Source organism: Onychomys torridus, chromosome 9, assembly GCF_903995425.1.
Source record: "Onychomys torridus chromosome 9, mOncTor1.1, whole genome shotgun sequence".
Classification (NCBI taxonomy): Eukaryota; Metazoa; Chordata; class Mammalia; order Rodentia; family Cricetidae; genus Onychomys; species Onychomys torridus.
The window spans coordinates 63,734,149-63,758,138 of NC_050451.1; the positions used below are offsets into that span (position 1 = coordinate 63,734,149).

At 46.3% G+C, this 23,990-nt stretch overlaps 1 protein-coding gene across 1 annotated transcript in view; it reads left to right on the forward strand.

Moving 5' to 3' along the window:
* Positions 1-22,459, forward strand: part of Siah3 (siah E3 ubiquitin protein ligase family member 3) — a 68,009-nt gene extending 45,550 nt beyond the window's left edge. The window contains exon 2 of the mRNA XM_036199130.1: positions 18,330-22,459. Within this exon, the coding sequence (XP_036055023.1) occupies positions 18,330-18,998 (669 nt within the window). The 3' untranslated portion in view covers positions 18,999-22,459. The remainder of the gene's footprint in view (positions 1-18,329) is intronic.
* Positions 22,460-23,990: the final 1,531 nt, after the last annotated feature.

Below are 23,990 nucleotides of genomic sequence, written 5' to 3' on the forward strand. Positions count from 1 at the left end.
GCTTCACTCCATGATACCTCAACCCTCATCCTTAGGACTCAATAACTGTGGGAAATGAATTCTCACCACTTCATTGAATTTTTGATATTGTAATAATTTTCCTGAGAAATGTCACAGTTTCTAGGGAAGATATTTTCTTCTGTTGCTGCCCATGTCACAAGTCAGCATGAACAGATAGCATCTCCACAAACAACTCACTTCACTGCCCTTTTGTGTCTTCACCAGCTGGCCTAGACCAATGCCTGGGACACAGAGTCTGTCAAGTAGCCATGCCATCACCTGAGCAACTGTTATCAGTAACTTTCCTTGTTGCTGTCACAAGACACTCGCCAAGAGCAACATCAAGCAGCAAGGAAGGGTTTCTTTTGGTTCACAGTTTGAGGGTTCAGTCCATCCTGGTGAGGAAGTCATGGCAACAGGAGTGAAGCTGTGGCTTTTTTTTTTTTTTATCCACACTCAGAAAACAGAAAAGACATGAATGCTGGCATTCTACTTGTTTTCTCCTTTTTCATTCAGAGGTGCTGGTCCAGGGATGGTGCCACTCACATTCAGAGTAGGCTTTTCCTCTTTGGTTCAGTCTTTTTGAAAATAAGATCATAGATTCATCCAGAGGAATGTTTCCACGCTAACTCTAGAGCCAGTCAAGTTGACATGAAGCTTGACTACCACAGTAACCAATGTCCTTGACCTTGCCTAAGAAATTACAGAAAGTACCAGATATAAAAACACTTTGTAATGCGGAAACGATGTCTCAAGGTAACTTCTTTATTAGAGAGATGGTGAGAGGCTGTACACAGATCCATGAAAGGCTGTATACATACATTTCCATTGTAGATTTAGTCACCAACATTAGATGGGCATATGTCAGGGCTGAAGAAATGGCTCAGGGGTTAAGAGCACTGGCTGTTCTTCTAGAGAACCAGGGTTCAATTCCCCACACCCACATGGCAGCTCATAATTGTCTGTAACTCCAGTTCCAGGGGATTCATGGCACCAGGCATGCACATGGTATACATACATATGCATGCAGGCAAAATACTCATATACATAAAAAAAATTTAGAAATCTTTTTAAAAGGGCATATTTCCACTCACATATCCAGCATATGGACCAACTAAAAGTATGAAGGGATCTCTTCCTGCCCTCCATTCTCCCTAGCCTCCTCTGGCTTTCAAAATGCTCTGAACAGATAGTCCCAAACTTACAGTCTTTCATCTTCACTAAGGCATCAAGAGCAACACCTTGGGAAGAACTTGTAACTGTGGTCTTTTGGGATTGGCTACATGGTATGATACTCTGGGGTGGCAGCAGCAAACTGTAGTTCCCAGTTGGTCCTGATCATACAGGGAAATGATACTCCACATCAGATGAAGTCCTACACTAGAATGCTCAGTAGGTTAGCTGCATCATGATGATACACTTTTAGATTCAGAAAATTTCTGCCTGGTGATAGGACTCTTAGGATGTAATTACATGGTAAATTGAGGAATGTCTTTTAAATCTGCTCATGCCTTTCAACACAGCTTCCTTTCTCTAGCTTTCCTGTTCTGCTAGAATCAGTCCCTAAAAAGAACAAGTCCTCCCTTTTCCCAAGATGTTCCCAGTCTGTGGTGGTATGAATGAAAATGCCCGCCATAGGCTCATAGAGAGTGGCATTATTAGAAAAGATTGGGACATAGGCCTTGTTGGATTAGGTGTGGCCTTGGAGGATATGTGTCACTGGGGGTGGGCTTTGAGGTTTTAAATACTCAAGCCAGGCCCAGCAACTTTTTCTTCCTGCTGCCTGCCGATCCACACATAGAACTCTCAGCTCCTTCTCCAGCACCATGTCTGGCTGCATGCCGCCATGCTTTCTGCCATGATGATAATAATGGACTAAACCTCTGAAACAGTAAGCCAGCCCCAATTAAATGTTTTCCTTTATAAGTGCTTGATTATGTCTCTTCACAGCAACAGAAACCCTAAGACATCATCCTCTGAAGTTTGCTCCCCATCCACAACCCAGACTCACCTACTATTCCTGGCTCACTTTATTGTTACCTCTTACAAAAGGCTTCCCTGAACATGAAGCCATTTAATTCAGAAGAGAACACACCCTGGTTCATGCCATGCATCAGACAGTACAGCAATATATGGCTGCATGTATGCTAGGCACTGGTGAGCTTCTGAAGGCTAATGCAGCAACATCTATGGCCATATCCCCCTTCAACACTTCTAGTGTATTCTAGGTGTTCCACAGGCATAGAGAAATTATGCCTGCCTTTAGGTTCATAGCCATTTCCCCCCAGGGTCCTGAGGGAACCTAAAGATCAGAAGTGGACCTTTACAGACTGCCATTCCCATGGGATGGTTGTAGAAGTAAGGCACACCCCACTGTCTGCTGTGAACATAGCACCAGGGAAGGTCACCCACAAAGACAAAGATGTTCTGTCTCATTACCAATTCAGTTCCAATGGAAGCCCTTGCCAGGACCCTTAATTTCTTGTGTTAAAACAACAAACGGGGTGACCGCAGTACAATCTCTAATAAGTACCATGGGTCAACAATTACTCATTTGAACTAGGGCTTCCTTTTGCCTGACAGGCTAAGATGAAAATTTGTGTTCTTACTGGCAAGAGCTATAAATTAGTTTTATGCCACTGTTAAACCCAGAGGCAAAAAAGACAGGATTGAAAGTGGGGGAAGGGCAGCATGTAAAGTCTGACTGTTTTCCACAACAAAGCCAGCAACTTTGGAGACCATGTGGACATTGAGACTGAGCCAAACAGAAATTCACAGTGACTCTGGAATAAGACCTTGTCTCCTTTGAGGATCTGAATGAAAATCCTTTTTATCCTAAATATGTGGGGGTGGGGGAAGGGTTTCCAAATGAATGAACACATAAATATGGACTATATGGAGCAATCTCTTTCAGCAAGGTCCAAATAAAACCAATTATATGACATCCATGTGAGTTCTCCTTGGGTTCTCTAAGGCCAAGGAAAGCCCTAAAATGGTACTCTTCATTTACATATTTAACATATTCTTTCAGGACCATCAGATTGGAAAAATAATTTCCAAGAATAAACATGCAATATTTAGGCATTTATGTTAAAGAACGTGGCAGGAGGAGTGCCTATCAAAACATTAATAATACTCCTGGTAAGATGGTGGCATTATGAGAGTATGCTATTCTTGTCTTTGTACAATGCAGAATTTTCTAAAATTCTTGAGATTGGAATACATTACCTCCTAATCAGGAAAGAGTAAGTTTAAAAACAATTCCCCACCAGCCCACCATTATCTGAGGTAGAAAAAGAGATTGTTGATATGTCCCATCTAGAGGAGAAGGGAATCACCAGGTTTGACTTTGGGATGTTACACACATCCTTTTTCTGTAGAAGATTTACCCTCTTCATTATGCTTGCTCTTTACCTAACATTAGGATTAGATCCAGGTCCCTGGCTCCTCTGCCAACTAATGAGCTAAGCAGGTTAGGGAGGAAAGCCCAGCTTGGAATGACATAAAATATGAGTTGCATACCATCTACATGGGGATGATTTAGTGTGCCAGCTGGATAGAGAGGGACAGGAAGTGCCCCCATGCAGACAGATCCCACCTTCTCCATTCTCTGTCCCTGTAAGTTGGCTACTGGTAGAAATGGTCTCTACCTTCCAGATATAAGGTTGAGATGATACCCGTGATGTGCTTAGGACAAACAGTATGTGATGCAGGCACAGCCCTCCATGTCTCCATTCACCTAAGACTTCCCTCACAAGTGAATTCTGTCTTTAAAACATCATTTCATATATTGTCCAGGAGAGAAGTAAGTATCATATCCACCTTGTAGTTACAGAAACTGAGGATTGAAAGAAAAAGGGCCTTCCCCTTGCTCATCAAAGTGGAGGAGGAACTTGGTCCACACGGCTACTCTGTTTTTCTCAGACCCCCGTCCCCTACTTTATCAGCCACCACTGAGTCTGCTTGTGGTGCCTTAGTTCCCTTTCTCATCCCACACAGGGAAATATAAGCTTCATTCTGAGACACATCCATAAGGACTTGGGACATTTAGACACGGATTAATGTGCAGTGAGTGCTGGAGACCAAGGGCCATGGACATGAAGAGTTCTAGCAATGGCGAGAAACTGAGGCGGCTTGAGTTCATTCTGGCTATTTGCCACAAGGCTGGGACATTGACAGAGCTGGCCTCAAAGACTTGTCATTTCTTTGTTTTCTGGGGAACACTTGGGTACTGGTATCAGCTTGTCTTTTGTCAGAAATAGTCTCCAGTATTGGCATCATGGAGGAATTTTAGAGGTAGCCATGGAATGGGGGTGGGAAATAGAGAAAGACAAGGTCTTGCAAATCATCCTCTTTGGCACATAATTTATGCATACATAAATTGCTTGCAAGGCTCCTTAAAGGAGTCCTAGACCTTGTCTCACCCAGAGAGCAAGGTTCTGTTTGCTCCCCTTCTGAACTTCCAGTGGGTTGAGAATTCAGAGATGAGAAAGAAGGAAAGTTGGGACAATTTGCACTCAAGACAGGTTAAAACGTATTCTTAGACATATTAAAATTTTGAAAGGGTTTATTTGAGTAGATAGTCCAAAAAAGGAACCTCCACATCAAAGTGGGTAGAAGCAGTTGCAAGATGGGTGAACTGTTGTAAGATGGGTGTACAAACAAAACAAATAAATTATTGCGTGGGTTAAAATATGAGCCATTGCTCTTTTGACATCCGAGGTAAGGAGGTCAAGACAATGTAACCAATGTCCAGTTGGCTGCCTGAGGTTGACTGAGCTTGAGTTTTATCTGGATAGTCTAGGAATCCAGTGTGTTACAACCACTTTGACTAACAGTCCTTTGTATTAGTCAAGGTTCTTTAGAACAAAACTAATAGAACAAATATATATTTTAAGAATTTCTTGAATCAACTTATGCTGAAATGCTGAAATAGCAACAATAGCCGTCTCGTACCTGAGAGGCTGAGAACCCAGCCTCTGTCCTTGAGGTTATTGCCTCAGCAGTGAGAGTAGACCGATAATAGATAGCTGTCTCAGACTGGAGAGGCCAATGATCCTGTAGTTGCTCAGAGCACAGGCCTGGGCCCACCTTAGCAGTCCCAGTCTGGTGCCCAAACCCTGGAGGGTTCTCGAGAGCTGCGGGTCTCAGTTGACAGTGGAAGCCTAGAAGCACCGGCTCTAACTTCAGTGAAGAAAGCAGCAGCTGTGGAGTAAATCAACTCAACAGCTCCTCAGCAAGACAGAAAGCCGAGCCAGCCAAAGACAAATCCTCTTCCTTCAGCCAGGCCCTCTTGTATCTCGCTGGTTACTCAAAGGATTTGGGGTGGCTCTTTCCACATCAATTAAGGCAATTAGGTCAGATTTTCAGCTGAGGCTCCCTACTCAGGTCATCCTAATTTGTGGAGAGTTGACTTTGAAACCAACTACCACATCCTTCTACTGAAATATCCTTCTACTCTGCCAGAACCTGACCAAGATACCCTCTGACCTTTCTCCTACAGGTGAAATAGTCTCCTTCCCTTTGAGAAAGGTGACTTCTCAGAGGAGAGGGGTCGCGGTCACACTTGTTTTGTTCAATGTCTTATCCTCAGAACCTCACAAACCATAACATAAAATGCACAGTGATGGATGGATGAATGGATAGATGAGTAGGTGGATGGGTGGCTAGGTGGATTGATGGATTGATTGATGGATGGATCGATGGATGGATGGATAGATGGATGGATGGATGGATGGATTTATTATTATATATAGGGTTGTGGAAACCAGTAGGTCCTGGAGAAGAGCACATTTGTTTATGTCTTATTACTTAAAACTAAGAGAGAATAAGAAAAGCTGCTTTGGAACCCTGAACATGAAAACCTCATTAAGCTAAATAGTAGAAAATTATGGGTAGCTATAAAAATGGATAATTTATTAATTAAAGCTAAATTCTTTACTAACATATGAATTTAAATACCATGCGAAGAAGATTAAGGTACTTCCATTTTGCAGGTAAGAATTCCCTCAAGGCTCTGCTTCCCCAGTCCCCCTATGAGTTCCTGCTCTACCAGCTGTCTGCAGGACTCTGCTTGACTACTAAATCAGGCAGCTAGCCAGCTCAGGGTACAGCCCCATTACCGCTATTGTGAAGGGGACTACAGAGTCCCATGGGACCGAGAGCAAAGACGGAGGGTGATGGCTGAGGTCATTTAGGAGCTTCTCCTTGCTTCCTACTGGAATATCAGGTATTTTTGTGTGGGGTGGGGGTAGGGAATCCAGGTCTGATGCAAGGACTCAAGGCAGAGGAAGTGTAACTCTCACTCTCCAAGGAACAGTGACCAAAGCTCCAGCTTCCCTGGGAGCTGGCCCAGCCCCTCCCTCAGCCAAGCTTGCATTTTAACAAGTTGCATAGGTGATCTGTGCACACACCTGCACAGGGCTGAGGACTGTGGGTCTAGCCCACTAGACAGAGTAGTAAAAGTGGGGTTCTGGTGCTCATGAAATGGCTAGGAATGTTCTATGTGATTTACACACGTGTGGGGTTTGGGGTGAGGTGAGCGCCAGATGCCTCCTTCCCTCCACAGATCCCCAAGCCTTGGGGAGGAGAGAAAGGAAGTAAGCCCATTCTCCTGCTTGGTCACATGGAACCCAGCCACAGGCGTTATACAAGATAAAGAACTTTAGTCCAGAGAAGGCTGAACTAGAGCCTGGGGACTTAATCTCTCAGTAAGAGACCAGGCCTCTCTGGATAGGCTAGACAGTTGTTCAGTTTAGGGGAGCCCCAGGAAGTGGGATGGGGATTGTCTCTGGTGCATGAGCTGACTTTTTGGAGCCCAGTGCCTATGGTGGGACACCTTGCACAGCCTTAGTGCAGGGAGGAGGGGCTTGGACCTGCCTCAACTGAATATACCAGGCTCTGCTGACTCCCCATGGGAGACCTTGCCTTGGAGGAGATAGGAATGGTGGAGGGAAGACTGGGGGTGGGAGGAGGGAGGAGGAGGGGATCTGTGGTTGGTATGTAAAATGAATAGAAAACTTCTTAATAATTAGAGAGAGAGAGAGAGAGAGAGAGAGAGAGAGAGAGAGAGAGAGAGCAGGCCTTTTGGAGAGTCTAGAAGCTTCACAGAAAGAGAGTGCTCTCCAATAGGGAAAAAGGGGAACCAAATAGACCAAGGTAGAAATGGAAAAAAAAAAGGGGGGGTGGGAACTTAGCTCAGTGGTAGAGCACTTACCTAGCAAGCTCAAGGCCCTGGGTTCGATCCTCAGCTCCACATACAAAAAAAAGAAGAAGAAGAAGAAGAAGAAGAAGAAGAAGAAGAAGAAGAAGAAGAAGAAGAAGAAGAAGAAAGAAAGAAAGAAAGAAAGAAAGAAAGAAAGAAAGAAAGAAAGAAAGAAAGAAAGAAAGAAAGAAATGGAGCCATGATGAATTCTGGGAAGAAATGCATACGTGGGGACAATTTAAATCACCTTGAAGTAGCACCAACTAATTATCATAGAACACTAATAAACTTGTTCCTTAGAGACATACCACAGCTTTAATAACTCAGAGATGAACTGTAGATGAATGGATTATTTGGTACTGGATGGATAGCTAAGCTCCCAAGCCCAGAGGACAGCAATTTTCCCTTCTTGCTTCACACCTCCCCCAAGCCTGATTTTTATTAAATATACACCTCGTATCTGGCAAAGACCTAGACTTTAATAAAACACCTGCCCCACCTCACTTGTAAGAATCCTGAGTGCTCTCAGGAGCTGTTTGAGGCTGCACTATTCCTCAGGTTGGGGGGGGGCACGTATGCAGTGAGGTGCTTCCTTCTTTCAGAGCTGAGCCCTCTAGTCTCAGAAAGGAGCTTTCTGGGTCTAGGATCACAGGACAAGTTACACACTCCTGCAGGCAGGGCCATGGACTTCTTCAATGCTAGTCTTGATTTCCCAGACCCTGTGTCTCTCTAGAACTCACCCTCAAAGCTCTTGGTCTCCATTGTTCTGATCCAAGTGTGACTCTCACGCCCTTGTTCCCATCCCCCAGCAAGCTATTAGCATCACGGGCAACAGATACACCATCCAATAGATGAGCCCAGCAGATGGAAAGGTGAAAGGCAGGGCCTCCTGAATTCTTAATCCTGTGAGACAGTCACATTTATTGGTGACCTAGCAACAAGAGCCATAGAAACCCCTCCCACCCATCCCCAAGAACCCTGAAGGAAAGACACCCAAGGAAGAAAGAAATTGTTGATGAGAATTATAGGTTATAACTCAATCTGTTCATAGGGTTGTCTTAAACTCACAAAGCATCGTTGCCTTAACCAAATGCTTCACGATGATAATGGTGGTGGTGCTGGTGGTGGTGGTTATGATGGTGGTGGTGATGGTAGTGGTGGTCATGGTGGTGGTGGTGGTGGTGGTGGTGGTGGTGGTGGTGGTGGTTATGAAGGTGGTGGTGATGGTAGTGGTGGTCATGGTGGTGGTGGTGGTAGTAGTGGTGGTCATGGTGGTGGTGGTTATGGTTGTGGTGGTGGTTATGGTGGTGGTGGTGGTTATGGTGGTGGTGGTGGTTATGGTGATGGAGGTGGTGCTGGTGGAGTTGTTGGTGGTGGTTTTGATGGTGGTGGTGGTAGTTATGGTTATGGTAGTGGTGGTGGTGGTGGTTATGGTGGTGGTGGTTATGGTGGTGGTGGTTATGGTGGTGGTGGTGGTGGTGGTGGTGGTGATTATGGTGGTGGTGCTGGTGGTGATGGCTGTGGCAATCATTTATGGATTGCCAGTTATATTCCACTTACTCAGGTAGGCTTGCTGTGTGCATTGCAGCCAGTATTCACTGGCAAGGTGGAAATATTCAGTGAAAGACTTTTGCTGATGAAAATATTAATCCCAACTGAAATTATCAGGAGTCTTTAAAGGATCTTTGTTAGTCAACTAAGAACCACCCACATTCCAGAATCATGGCATGTTTCCACTGTGCCATATTTTCACTGTATACATGCTCCATACCCCCTATAAAGCCCTCCATCCCGACCTGGTCTGCCAATGTCTGTTTTTCTATCCCCTGCTCAGAGGCAGCCATTCTGTGCTCCCTCAGTCCCATAAATCTCTTGCATGAGGTCTGTTGCCTGGTGTGATTTTTGTGGCATCCTTTGGCCCTGATGGCCAAGCTACTCCTTCATCACAAAACCCTTTCGATATTTAGAAGGGCCTTCATGATTTATAATCTTGTCTACTTTAGGTAAAACTCTAGAAATTATGTAAAGTGTGGGTACTTAACCCCAGTCAACTAGATGTTGTACCTACCACCTATGTTTTTCTTACTTTGGGCTCTAGTATTACAAACATTCTCTGCATCTTATTCAGTCTTTACCCATGCTCTGGGAGATCTTATAATTCCCATTTTATACATTGGGAAACTGAAGCATGGAGAGGTTAATTAAAGAGCCCAGGATCCATACCCATGTTTGTGTGACTTCAAAAATTAATTTTCTCTCTATTCTGCATCCCTGACTTCCCATCTACTCTTGATAAAATGATATATATCCCATTTTAATACACTCTTATGAAAGCCTAATTGGCCAAAAGTGGTTATTTGAACTTAAGCCTATACTGGGGATATGGGGTGTGTGTGTGTGTGTGTGTGTGTGTGTGTGTGTGTGTGTGTCCATGTGTATGTGCATGTATGTGAAATAGCGAGGCCCTTTGCTCCTGATATGTGTGATCTGGTTGTTAGCATGGTGTGTGGAGTGACGAGTACTCTGGGAAGGGCCCTATGAGTTACGTCTATGGCTGGGTGTAGACAGCACATCTTTTGATAGCGACGTCATCTCCAGTTCCACTTATTCAGGCCAGAGTCAAATACTAAGGTAAGACGTCAGAATTCTGAGTAGAGATCCTAGGTAGGCAGGAGAAGGGACCCTCCTTTTTCCCTCAGTCTTACTGTCGGGCCCAGAAGGCTTTGAGGAATATGCATTTGTAAGCATGGTTTCATCCAAGGTGGGAGACTTGGAGACAATTGAGGAGTCAGGATCGGTCAGGTCTAATATAATATTTTATCAAACTGTCCATCACCTGAAGCACTGGCCAGCTTTAAAGTCTGGTGTAACTCATTGAGGTCTACTTCCACTTGCTTCTACTCTGATCCTACAAACCAACAGTTTGAAGACGTGTCCAAGAACAAGGACAGGAGTGACTCTGGTTCCCACTGCCCTCCAGATCTTTACATACTCAAAGCCCCAGGATCACTACAGCCGTCCCTGGGAGAGAGTCACCAGTTCAGAGTTGGGCAGAGCCTTGGTTTTTGCCTTTGTTCAGCCGAGAAAGAATTCAGAGATAGTCAATGGGAAAGATGCCCTCGTACTGACAGCCACATTCCAGAGACTTTCAAGCTGACGTTCCATGTCAGGAGACTTACAGCTTTAAGCCTTAAGCATTAGAAGCTTGTGACTCTAAGTTTCCTAAGTTAGAGGCTTACTGTTCTAGGTGCTCATGGCAGAGGTTGGTTCTCTGGGCTTAGAGAACCAGTGACTAGAGTTAGAGTTTCCATAATCTAGGCATCGGGACCCTCAGCTCTTTAACGCTTGGTAGCGCTCCTGAACACCTCTACAGTGGCCGTGGCTTCCCTGGCTCCTCACAGCCACTCATCTCGAGTTGTTTCAACGTCTGGGCTGTCCCTTGCTTTCCCAGTACTCCTGCTGCCCTTTGTGGTGTGTCAAATAACGTGGTAGAGAGACACAGAAGTCCATAATGAAATTCCTAACCCCAAGAAACTTATATTGATATAAGGAAGACAGATGTAATACTATGACCTATATTTTTGGTATATACTTTAATGCGCATTATGATTTTATAGTATTGTTAAGCATTATGAAGTGGAATGATGTAGGGTGAGATATTGAGCATTGTTTTTAAGGATGACAGCCACAGAGCAAATGTTACTTTAGGGCAGAAGTGTGGATTTTCTGACAGCGTATCAGTCAAACGATATGGGTAGTGCAAGGGCCCTGTGCAGGTGTATGGTCAGCAAGGTCAACAGACGGCACAGGCCACCGTGGACACAGCAGAATGCGTGAGATGGAAGAGAAAAGAATGCGAGACTATAGACAGCTGAGGGAGGCCGCAGTGTGCTGGTTCCTTCCTGATGACCGTGAGAGGAAGTTCGGGTTTTGTTATAAGTGATGGAAAACCTTTAGACTCTTCAGTGAGAAATGCTCCAGCCTGTCTGAGGACAAGGACAGACGCAGGAAGACACAGGCCTTAGTTTTGGATTTTGGATACCATGATAAACTACCACAACTTGGTGACTTACGACAATAAAATGTATGCTCACACAGTCCAGAGAACAAACAGTCTGGATTCAAAATGTCATTGAATCCGTCCTCTTCTTAACACTCTTGGGAGAATCCACCTGCTTCTTCCAATTCTGATGACTCCAAGCATTGTCGGGGCTGTAGCTGCATCTCTCCAACTACCTCTGTCTTCAACTGCCCCCTCCCCTGTGCCCATGTTGGAGGAGGCTCAGCTGAAAGAAAGCATTGGAGGAACCAGGCTTTGTCAAACACAGGGGCCTGTTTTCTTCAACTGAAGGAAACAAATGATACTTGGACACCTGGAACACCTCCACCTGAATTTCCCCCAAATCCTGAGAATTGTTTAGGCCCTAATCCTGGGCTTTGTCTCTCAGTGAATAGAACTCATCATCATGAAAGAGGCCCCATCCTCCATCCATCAGTAAATCTACCCTTATGCTTAATGCAAATCCTTTCTCTTGGGTCCTAGCCCTGAGCACAGTTTGTCAGCCGATAGTACTCATTCTTACTGTAAAGGTCATATTTTGCAAGGGAATCTCTATTTCCATCCTGGAAGCTTTGTTACGAAAATTGTTCTGTGGAGACGTTTCCCCCAAAGTTTGACTGTGTTTAAATGTGTAAGAGAATTAAACCACAGGATCAGACTCACTAGAAGTTTTGATTCAGTCTGACTGACCAGCTAGCTGTACTGTGTTTTGAAGTTCATTTCCCTGCAGGCCGTGATACCTGCAGAGACCTCACCACCATCCATGTCTCCTGCTCTTGTCTCTTCTAAGAGGAATTGTCCTTGGATTTGGGACCATTTGTATAACCAGAATGATTATATCCCAAGACTCAATTCAATCATATCTGTAAAGAACCAATTTTCCCAAATGGAGACATCACAGTCACATGTTCTGGTGTTAGCACGTACGGCACGTAGGCATATAATCTTAAGGGTCCCTTTCTAGCACATTCTATCTAGTGAGGAAGTTACTATAGTAGTCCTGAGAGATATTACAGATAATCTGCATCTGAGTGGTGGTCTCGGAAAGTAAAAAGTGATTGGATCATGTCGGGAGGGGTCACAGGGAGGAGTCATTTCTCCCTCACATATAGCTGACTGGGAGCTGCCACTTTCAAGCAATGCTGTTGAAGATACACTTGTAGACAGACACATGGCTCACCTTTCTGGAGCTCAGACCACTGTCAAGAAAGACTCTGGATAAATGTGTTGTGTATAGAAGGACTATGCAACCAACAGACTAGACCCTGCTAGAGGAAGGGACCCCTCATGGGTGGATACAATGTAGCTGATCCACAGGCTCTGCAGATGATGGGAAGGCTGGGAGCTTAGGAAAGGACAAGTTGAATTTGTAGAGTTCTCAGTCATGATGTCTTTGAAGAACTTTGAAACAAGCATACCTGGGACAATCAGGCGATCAAATTGTCTCATACCACCCAGGACACACTTCTGCCCACTCAGAATCTGTAAGCACACCTGCTTTCCGTGTTTATACTTGCGTATGTAACAGTTTCTAGAAGCCTGCCTAAGGTCAGGGCTCTCAGTCAGCGGCAGGAGCCTCTGTGGTTAACGACTCAACGCTACAGCTCACAATTCCCGCTTGTCCAGATCTGCTGAGCTTGCTCTCTCGGGGAAGCCCAACACATCTCCCGCAGTCATCCCGAGGTCCTGATGCCATTACACGGATGGTTTTAGTTAGCGGGGTTCCAGGTAGTTAAATTTTAACCTCTAAACTGCTCACGTAGGCCCAGATTCTACTTCCAGCTGCAATATAAAAGTCAAACTCTGCAAAAAGTCACTTCTAAGAAAAATCTTCTCATCTACAAGACTCATTAGCATGCTCTAAGTCTCACAGCTAAAAAATCAGAGCCAGAGATAAATGGAAAGAAAGCAGCTTCCCTCCAGGCGAGTGTTCTGACTGCAGGTCTGCCCTGAACACCTGCAGGGCTCACAGCAAAATTACAATCAAAAGCTCTCTCTCTCTCTCTCTTCTCTCTCTCTCTCTCTCTCTCTCTCTCTCTCTCTCTCTCTTCTCTCTCTCTCTCTCTCTCTCTCTCTCTTCTCTCTCTCTCTTCTCTCTCTCTCTCTCTCTCTCTCTCTCTCTCTCTCTCTCTCTCACACACACACACACACACACCCCTAAAATATTTCAAAGTAAAAACTCCAGGTATGAGAGACTCTACAAATAGGTTTCATTTTTTCTAACTTAATAATTAATACCTTCATAATAAACTATGTACACAATTCCAGTCAACAGTCTATCTGTAAACCCTAAAAGGTAAAAGCAAAATGAGTGCCTCTCCAGCATGTGATGTTCCTCTCTCAAGGCTTCCCTTTTGCTTTCCACCCTGACAGCCAGAGATGGTCCAGAGCCCACCTTCTTGTCAAGCTTGAATGTGGCTTCTATGTCCCTTTCCACTCAGGTTCAGCATGAGAAGCTTCCAGGACTCCATCCTGACAAGCTAACAGCTGTGGGTTCATGGACACACACACACACACACACACACACACACACACACACACACACACACACACGGATATGTTTCTCCAGCAGCTGAGGAGCCAGGGTGGAGGACAGAGCCACCAGCACATATGGGCAAGAAGGGGGTCCAGTTGATAAGCCATGTGATTGTTCTTTCATTCCAATAGCGCATACTCATTGGGAATCTGTCAGCCACCTGGAGCTGCAAAATGCTGGTCTATGCCCACCCCAGGACACGGCACTGGGCAAACTAAATATAACTCCTGTCGTCAGTGACTCCAGCCTGATGACTGAGGAGAGCAGGTCACCAACGAGTGCCTTTCAGTGCAGACTGAATAAAGAAGTGAGTTCCTTTACGACCACGTCACAGGTCAGGGGGCAAGGCAGTAACCCTGTCATCAGGCTGGGACCATGTCTGACACAGCTGAGCAAACCAGTGTGTCCTAGAGGAGGATGCTATTAAAATGCATCTGGGCTGCAAATGTGTGCCAAGCATCTGTGTGTGCCAGGCACTGTACTCAACACTCACAGTGAGTCTAGTGAGAAGATAAGACAGAGGAACCAACTGATGCTGCCTCAGCAAGGGAGTGGACTTGGAAGCCAAGGCCCCGAGGTCTGAGGTCTAGGGACTCAAGGGTGCATTTTGCTGATGCTCTCACAGTGACACCCCCATTTTCTTTCTGATCCCTCACATGATCAGGGATCTCCTTTCAAAGAGGACCAGCCTCCTGGGAGGCTTTGAGATCACAGACTGGCGTCTATGTGGTCATCTCCATGATTTCTTACGTTATTTGTTACTCATGGGTCTTGGTTTAAAACAGGCTTATCCACCAAAGTTGTTGTTTTCTTCCTTTTGTAGTAGCACCCATTCCCCTCTCATGGAGAAAATTGATGGCATGGATAGATCCTGACTCACCAACACCTCCACACCCAACTGCAGGGTCTCAGTCACCAGGAAAGAAACTGCATGCAGAAATAGTTCTCCTTGTTCATTTTTTGGTGGTGGGTTGGGCTCTCTCTCTCTCTCCTCTCTCTCACTCTTCTCTCTGTCTTATTCTGTCTCTCTTTCTGTGTCTCTGTCTCTCTCTCTCTCCCTCTCTCTCTCCCCTCCTTTTCTCCTTCCTTTTAGTTTTCTGACAGTCTCATCCATGTATGTAATGAATCTCAGTCATTTTCATTGCCCTCTCTCATTCACTTCCCTTTGAAACCTTCTTCTTCCTTACAAGCTCCCTTCCACCTCCATGTCTTCCTTTTGCATGTGATCCGCTCACTCAATTAGAGTTGCTTCCAAGAGCATGGGTAGGGTTTTGTTTCTCTTTTTCTGTCACAAGGGCCACTGCTCAGTGGCTACACCAATGAGGAAAAGGGCACCTTCTCCCCCAGCAACCATTAACTGCCAATAGTCTCCCACATACCCCATTAAGGGTAGGGCCTCATGGGCCCCCTTCCCAGCCGTGATGAAATGTTGGCTGGACCAGTCTTGTACAGGTCTTGTACAAATGACCACAGCTGCGGTAAACTCATGAGTACAGTGGCCGTGTCACATCCAAAAGATGTATTTCTGTCTGTCTCCCTGCCCTCTGACTCGTACATTCTTTCTTCCCCATCTTCGGCAATGTTCCCTGAGCCTTGGAGGGTAAATGCAGATGTCCCATTTAGGGGCCAAGCACTCCACCATCACCATCACCTTTGCACTGTGACAGGCTGTGAGTCTCTGCATTAACTGACCCTCCCTGCTCTTGGGAGCATCTCTGAGTATAGCACTAGTCTGCGCTGATAAATAGGAGCATTTGCAAAGCAACTTGACAATTTCTTTCTGAGACAGGGTCTCACACTACAGCCCAGGCTGACCTCAAACTCATGGTCATCCTCCTGCCTCAGCCTCCCAAACGCAGGAATTACAGCATGCAGTGAAGTAAAACCTGAACTCTTAGGGGAGGGGCTTAAGCTTCTGTAAGTCCCATCTCAGAGGCTGGGTACCAAGTATTTACAGAAGAAACTTGCAGGACCCATTCGCTGAATTTGTCTGACTTCTCATAACTGATTCTCACACATCACAGAGAGTCCATTCTGAGCATCTGCTACGCTGATTGACAAGCCACTAATTTCCCCAATGAGAACCCATGCGTAAGTGTTAATTAGCAGCATCTGGTGTGAATCAGAAATACAGATACCAATTGAGGCAATTGTACTCATTATCTCTGGGTGTATGGTCTTTTCCAATAAAATGGTAGGTGATCATGCTGAGGTGTGAATTCCCGAAACAAGCATTGACAGCACCCTGGAGCATGGTGTTAAAATGTATGCATTTAGACCCCACTCGCTATGCGAAAATATTTTAAAGAAGAATGCAGGCATGATCATACAGCCCACAGGAACATGTCACCCAGCTAAGCCCTGAGATTCAGCTAAGAACTGAATTTGAGGGAGGTGGGAGGCATGTACTACATAGAAAGGATGCCCTGTCTCAGTGACGAAGATTCATTATAACTTCTTAGCTCACTTGTTGGTGTTGTTGTTTTATTTTGTTTTGTTTTGTTTTGTTTTGTGACACAGGATTTCTCTGTGTAACAGTCCTGGCTGTCCTGGAACTCCCTTGTAGACCAGGCTGGCCTCGAACTCACAGAGATCCACTTGCCTCTGCCTCCCGAGGGCTGGAATTAAAGGCGCGAACACACCATAACTGGCCTTAGCTCAGTTCTTAACCATTGGTGGAGTGTTCCGTATCCTCCTGGGCTTATGATGTTCATAGTCACTGCAGGTTTTGAGAGAAAGATGTGCAGAGACAGGAAAACCCAACAAGCAACATTTAGCTTTTTCCTCTATCTTTCCCAGAAACAGAAAACTGTCACACTGATCCTCACTTCCAGCCAACCTGACTGCTTACTTGGGATCAGGCCTTGACGTTAGCCCCATCCTGTAATCCTTGCTCCCAATATTCCACCACACAACCTGTTTGTTCCTCCACTGTCTGGATAAAAGGCCTTGGCAACATCGAAACTGTCCCTTCTCCCAGGACTCAACCCTTGCTCACTAGTACAAACAAACGTCAGTGCATCACTGAAAGCTGCAGAATCTCCTTTCTGTTCAAGCAGCATGGCCCGCTTCCTCGAGGCCAGTAGGAAGAAAAACCAGCCCTCTGAGTGAGCCTCCTGCCCACGGGGATCAGAACTGGAGAGAGGATCCCAGATAACTCCAAGGACAGGTTTCCCCTCCTGAAACCAGGATTCAGAAGGACAGCCATTACCAAGCAGAGGAGTATGGCTGATCAAATTAAGAAATGTGTTTTAAAATTCAATTACACCCTCGGTGGAAATAGTCTCACTAATGGTTAGGGATAGAATTATACCCAGTCTATAAAGCCTAACATTTCTAAACCCAATTTTGTGCATTATTCTAAAGGTTAATTCAAAACCTCTCTTCCAAATGGGAAGTTAAACACAGCCAATAGAAGGACGGCATCCACTGCCTGGCTGAGGGTTTATCAGTGGTAAGAGTTCATTAGTTTTAATTAGTGTAATCACTAATGTTGCACTAACAGTTTAGTAAAGGAAAGTAATTATTCACACATCCACTGTATTAGATGGGAAGATTAGAATTCATTTTCCAAAAAATGATTAGCATTTTGCCAATTAAACAAATCCCTTCTCCGTGCTAGCAGCCCCGTGACCTCCCTCACCCAGGATCGTCTAAATGAAACACAGTTTGCATCAAAAGATGAAACAGGGAGCAATGGAGAGTTAAGGCTGCGTTTATTTTTAGTTCTTTCTCCGAGTGCAGAGAATGCGCAGGTCTCCATGAGCTCATAATGCCATACTCCATTTGCATAGCCATTTGCTTCGGTCTCCTCGGATTATGCCCCTATCTTCCATGAGGCATCGCAGCAATTAAGAAACAAAAATGGCTAGCGATGGTGGAAGATGAAACCAGAAAAACTTGGTGGAAGGGCCATCACTTGGGTCCAATACTGGCACTCCACATTAGCACGTCCGCTGGTGTGGAACATCTTCAGGTCTTGTTTAGGTTGCCATGTTGTTGAATATTGTGTCATTCCCAGGGGACACCATCTCACAGCGGATGTCCTGGTCCTCTGGCTTTTACAATCTTCTTGCCCCTCTTCCACAATGTTCCCTGAGCCTTAGGTACAGGAGTCGTGTTGCAGAGGTATCTGTTGGGGCTGGGCGCCTCGGGACCACTTGTTCTCTGCATTTTGACCAGTTTTTTTGGGGGGAATGATCTCCATCTGAACCAAAAAAAGAAAAAAGAAAAGCTTTTTGATGAAAACTGAGAGTTACATTTATCAGGCGAAGCCAGTTTGAGAGCTGGCCTGTGGGTGTGGAGATGGCAACCTGGCTTAATCTGAGAGAGAGAGACAGAGAGAGAGAGACAGAGAGAGAGAGAGACAGACAGACAGACAGACAGACAGAGACAAAGAGAGAGAAACATGCAAACATTCCATGCCTTCACTGCACAGTCTGCCTTTAACACTTCTAACATCAGGAGAGCCGCACCCGGCACCAGAGACAAGCCTCGCACCCCATTAACGCTCCTCTCTTTCTTTCCAGTATGTGTCCAGTAGACGGGCCATCACCCAGAACTCCACAGAGCAAGGCAGCTTCCACCCACACCCTCTTCCCCACCACCATCGTCACCACCGTCACCACAGCCCCCTGTGCCACCATGCCCGTCCCCGCCACCTCCACCACCAGGAGGCAGGGATGCACAGCGCTCAGGTGACACCCTGCCTATGCCCACTCTTCTCCTGCCAGTGGGAAGGTCACCTGGAGGTGGTGGTGCCTCACCTGCGGCAGATCCACAGGATTGACATCCTACAAGGGGCAGAGATCGTCTTCCTGGCCACGGACATGCACCTCCCAGCGCCAGCCGACTGGATCATCATGCACTCTTGCCTCGGCCACCACTTCCTGCTGGTGCTCAGAAAACAGGAACGGCACGAAGGGCACCCTCAGTTCTTTGCCACCATGATGCTGATTGGGACCCCCACCCAGGCCGACAGCTTCACCTATCGCCTGGAGCTCAACAGAAACCACAGGCGTCTCAAGTGGGAAGCCACCCCGAGATCCGTCCTGGAGTGTGTGGACTCGGTCATCACTGACGGGGACTGCCTGGTTCTCAACACCTCGCTGGCCCAGCTCTTCTCTGACAACGGCAGCCTCGCCATTGGCATCGCCATCACCGCAACCGAGGTCGGTGCCACGGAAGCCGAGATGTGAGACCAGGAGCCGCTGGATATTCCCACTGCCTGTGCACCTTGGACCTCCAGCTGTCAGGACCTTTTTATTTGCCCTTCCTTCCTTCTTTTCTTTCTTTTTCGTCTCAGGTAATTGGTGGTATTAGTTTTCATCTGCCATGGGCATTATGTTATGTAAACATCTGTGATTCAAGATCTTGGTGTGAAATCTGTCCTGTGTTGTTGGTAAAGTTTTGTAGAACATTCGGAAGGTTTTACCAGAATAGTTATCTCTTGCCACCACGGGTCTCTTTCTCTACTGCTCCCAAAGGAAGCAAATGCCAAGAAGCAGAGCACTGGTGTTAACCGGAGGCTTGGCTTCCAAACGGCTCCTTCCTCTTTTCAGGCTGTTGGAGGTAGAGCCTGACTTGTCACGGCTGAGGCAGCCAGCTGTGATGGACGCCTTCCCGGGAGTCTTGGGGTCAAAGCTAAGCTGCATGGGCATGAGAGACAGTGTCTCCTCCACAGCGGAGTCACCTAGAGACACACTTTGTGTCAGAAGCAGTCACCTGATCCAGGGCTGGGGACAACTGTCAGATCCCAAACCCCCTGTTTTTCAAGTTCTCCTGGCTTCATTCCCTGGCCTCACCATTCCCTTTGGCTTTGCAGTTAAAGCCCAGATGTTCCTGAGGCCTTTCTGAAAATCGCTTTGCCTCTGGTGAGAAGTAGGATAGGTATGATGCAGGAGAAAAGCTACAAGAAAAAAAAGAAGGCATCCAATTAACCTCTAACCTCTGGGAGCACGTGCTTGCCTTGGCGAGACATTTTAAATCCATATATTATGAATCCATCACCCCCACCACCATTAGAGTAATACCTTCTTGAATCAGACGGAGAGCTACTCTGTCCTTGATGGTTTATACATAAGAGCCACCATCAAACACCGGGACTCCAGAAAGGAGCAACTGTGACCTCCAGCCTGAAGAGCTGACTCTGTCACCCTCTAGGCCTCCCGTTTCCTCTCCTTCCTCTCTAACATGCTCTGTAGCCCTGTTCAGCCCATGGCTGCTTAGGAGTAAGCTCGGCATATGCAGAAGGAAGCCTTAGGAACCCACCTCACCTCACCCTCCACTGCCGTCTTCTACCCCCCAGCCCCCACCCCTCTTATCCTCACCCCTCCCCTCCCCTCCCACCTTCCCACTCCCTAGAGGCTGCTCTCTCTTGTTGTATTGTTAGAACAAGGCATCAGCCTCTGGGGAAAGACCTTCCTGCACTGGAGGAAAAGGGGGAGTGGGGGTGGGAGTGGGTGGTTGATGTCTTCACTCTGCTTTCTTTCTGTTCTAAGTTGCACACCTTAAAAGCTTCCTCATGGGTCCATGTGCCCACAACATCCTTTCGGTCACTGTCCAGGTGCAAGGGGAAAACATGGCACCCCAAACCAGCACAGCTCTCCGTAGGGTTGTGTGGGCCTTTCTCCAGCTCTTTCCCCTACCTCAGGCACCCCAGCTGAGCCTGGCTGGCCTCCGAGTGGACACTCAGTTTCAGACAGATTGTCCTGGCTGTGGCCCATCGGTAATCTTTTCTCCACCAAAATTAATTCATGTTAAAATACACTACTCGTCCCCCAAACTGGTTGATCTTCCAGTCACTTTTGCTGTGGCACTAGAAACATACGTTTATAGAACTGTGAGAACACACTTCTTTCCAGTCCTCCAGTCATTGGTGGGACTCGGAACCAGGGCTTCGTCTCTCCATCTAGGGCCTGAGGAGCACAGCTAACTTGGCTCACAGATTAGCACAAAGATGAGGCTCTGAGGTATCCTGAAGCTTGTGTCCTGTGGGCTCCAGGCCATTGGCCTCCAACCACAGAGGGCCCTGACCCAAGGCTGCTGTGTCAGCCCCAGGAGAGACCAGCTCCTTTCCTGCAACCCAGGACCTCCCCAGCTGTCCAAAGGTGTCAGAAGGCACAGTCCCTCTCCTGGCTTCTGATGGTCATTTGTAACGCACAGGTGCCCCAACTAAACCAACACACAACACCTCAAGAAGAATGCATGTAGTGCTTACAGGACTCAGAGCTCCTGCAATGTTGCCTTCCCCTCACAGACTTGAATAGTGGTTCCTAGACATCTTCAGAATAAAGGTTAGGAATTGTCTTCTTTTCCTCCAACTATGGTGCTCCCAAGACTGCTTTTCCCTCCACACTAATATGGGAAGAACAGAAGACAAAGGAGCAAGCTGATACTGGTGAATTGGAAACAGAGGAGAGGATGAGGAAAAGTGTGTTTGAGTGTTGTTGCTACCAAAAGGCTCTCTCCTTTAGTCTTGAGTAAATCCTCATCACTCTCCTCAATACGCAGGTTCAGAGACATGCCATGACCTTTTGAAGGTCACACATCAGACCACATGTACAGCTCAGCTCTACCAGTTCAGACTTAGCGTTCTCAATTGGAAGACGACCCCCTAGTGTTCAGCAGGGTCTTGCTTCAGCAGTTGGAGATTGGAGACTTGAAAACTGAATGGGTCTTCACCCTAGAATGATGAGAATCCAGAGAAAAAGGCTGGAGTGAAATCCGCTTTCAGTGGCATCTTAGCATACTGTGGAAGCGAGCTGGTCCCAGGGAGGCGGGAAGGAAGAGGCACATGGAGGTCTCTGTGGCCCTGTGTCCTTTTGCCTCCCTTGCCCACCGCCAGGGCCTTGTGCTCATGGATCCTGGAACCCGGTTGCCTAGTTCATGCCAAGACACTCAACTTAAGGAATTCTCTGAGGAATGTTTGTGTTTTAATAGAAGGCATAGATAGACAGACAGACAGTAGCACTAATGAGAGACACGGCTGTCTGTAGTTGAACTGGCAACTGTGAGCAGTTTGTCCAGAAGGTGTTTGAAGAGAAGCAGGCCTTGCCTTGAGTCTGAGCCTAAATGAATGACTGGTGGAGGTTTAGCGATACAATGAAGATTGTTCCTAACAGTGAGTATTCGTATGAACCTGTACCTGGGATAGTGCTAACATTCCAGCAGCCACTGAGGACATTCATAAATGATCAGGATAGCTGTCACAGTAGGCCTGTGGCTGCCACTGACTGAAAGATTCCCATATGACCCTGGGGGATAAGTACTTGGAACTTATTATCCCACATAATCCTCAAAACCACCACACGAAGCTGCTGCTATGTGTTGTGACAGATGAGAATCTGCAGCTAGCAAATAGTAATGCCAGCTCCACAGCCAGGCTTCCAGCCAACTCCATCCATGTCATCTCTGTGAACTCGTGTTCCGGAGTCTCAGCAGGACCCAGTCATAAAGTCTGACCGGCATGCAAACCCTGCTTTAGAATTTCAGTACTAAATGTTTCCTTTCTCTTCCTCTTGTCTCCTTTTCTTCCAGCCCAATAGCTGACTTGTATCCACGCTGTTACATTTTTAGAATTTTGTAGGTCAGTTATTACAACCATTATTGAAAAATAACATATATAATCTTACAATTAATAAATTCTATTTAAAACAAGGATAATACTCATGCTTCATTGCTTCCTGATTCTTTCACCCCTTTTCATTTTCTACGCTCCTGATGCCTTTTGCCTCACATCCACAGGGAACACGCTCACAATGCTGCACCGCTGCCTACCTCCCAACTCAGCATCCAGGGGCTCAACAGTGAGACCTTGCAATCAGCTAGGCTAGAAGGATTTACACTACAGCCATGGGCAAATACTCTACACCAAAATAGTCCCAGAAAGTTAATTCTTTTTTTTTTTTTTTTTTTTGGTTTTTCAAGACAGGGTTTCTCTGTGTAGCTTTGCACCTTTCCCGGAACTTGCTTTGGAGAAGAGGCTGGCCTTGAACTCACAGAGATCTGCCTGGTTCTGCCTCCCAAGTGCTGGGAGTAAAGGCATGTGCCACCACCGCCACCACCGCCCAGCCCAGAAAGTTAATTCTTAAGCCTTTACTATCATAACACAGTCTAAATACTGCTGATGCACACAGGGTGGGGAGAAGGGCCTTTGGAAGGAGACATTCTTGGTGAGTACAGATGGCATTCAAACAGAAAGTTGTCCAGGAAACGCAACTCTACTGGGGAAGAGACCCTGAGGCCTCCAAGTAGCTTCCAAGAGCATTTCTTGCCCAGAACACCCTTTAGACTGCCCTACCCTGGCCTATGCTGCTGTGCAAAATCCTATCTCTTGGCTTTCATGGAGAACCATGGCCCACAAAACCAGAGTATTGGCAACCCCGACCTAAAAACAAAACCAAGCTCTGTAAAACTGGATCCCTCCATCATTTTCTCTCCTGGCTTCCCTTCCTTCCTTCTTCCTTACCTACAGGTCAAAATGTTCTCTAAAAAAATGCTTTACTTTGAAACTAGAGATTGGAAACATCCAACATTTGAGGAGGACGTAAGTAGTAGTTTCAAACACTACATAAAATGTGTTGCCAAGGAAGGACAGAGAGATCATGACATGTTATGAATCAAGAGGCCGAGAAGGTATAGGTGAGGGGATGTCTTGGGAAAGACAGAGGCCAGCACCTTCCTTCCTGCTCTGGCTCCTTTACTTGATATAACCCAACAAGGAGACTGCCAGGGAGGGCATGGTTCCCACTGTCACAAAAGTCACAGGACCTTGGAAGTCCTGTGCCTGGAAACAGGCAGATAATTGGAGGTGAATTATGAATCAAGGAGCTGGAGAGATGACTCAGTCCATAAGGTGTTGACTGTGCGTGCGTGTGTGATGACTAGAATCTGTCCCCAGCACTCACATAAAGCCCTGGTGATACAGTGTGTGCTTGTGATCCTGGCAATGGGAAGATGGAAAGAGGAGGATCCCTGGGTCTTCCCGACATTATGTGAAATTATTTCACTTTGAGTGTACCAGAAACATCCCCTGTCCTTTTAAGACCTTGTTTGCAGAATGAAGATAAGGAAGAGGATGGACATCCAGAGACATTTCACTCCAATTAAATATATAGAATTTCCCAGTGATGTCAGAGACAAGAAGCAGTAGTGAACTAGAATGCTACTTTCTCTCCACCCCTTCCTCC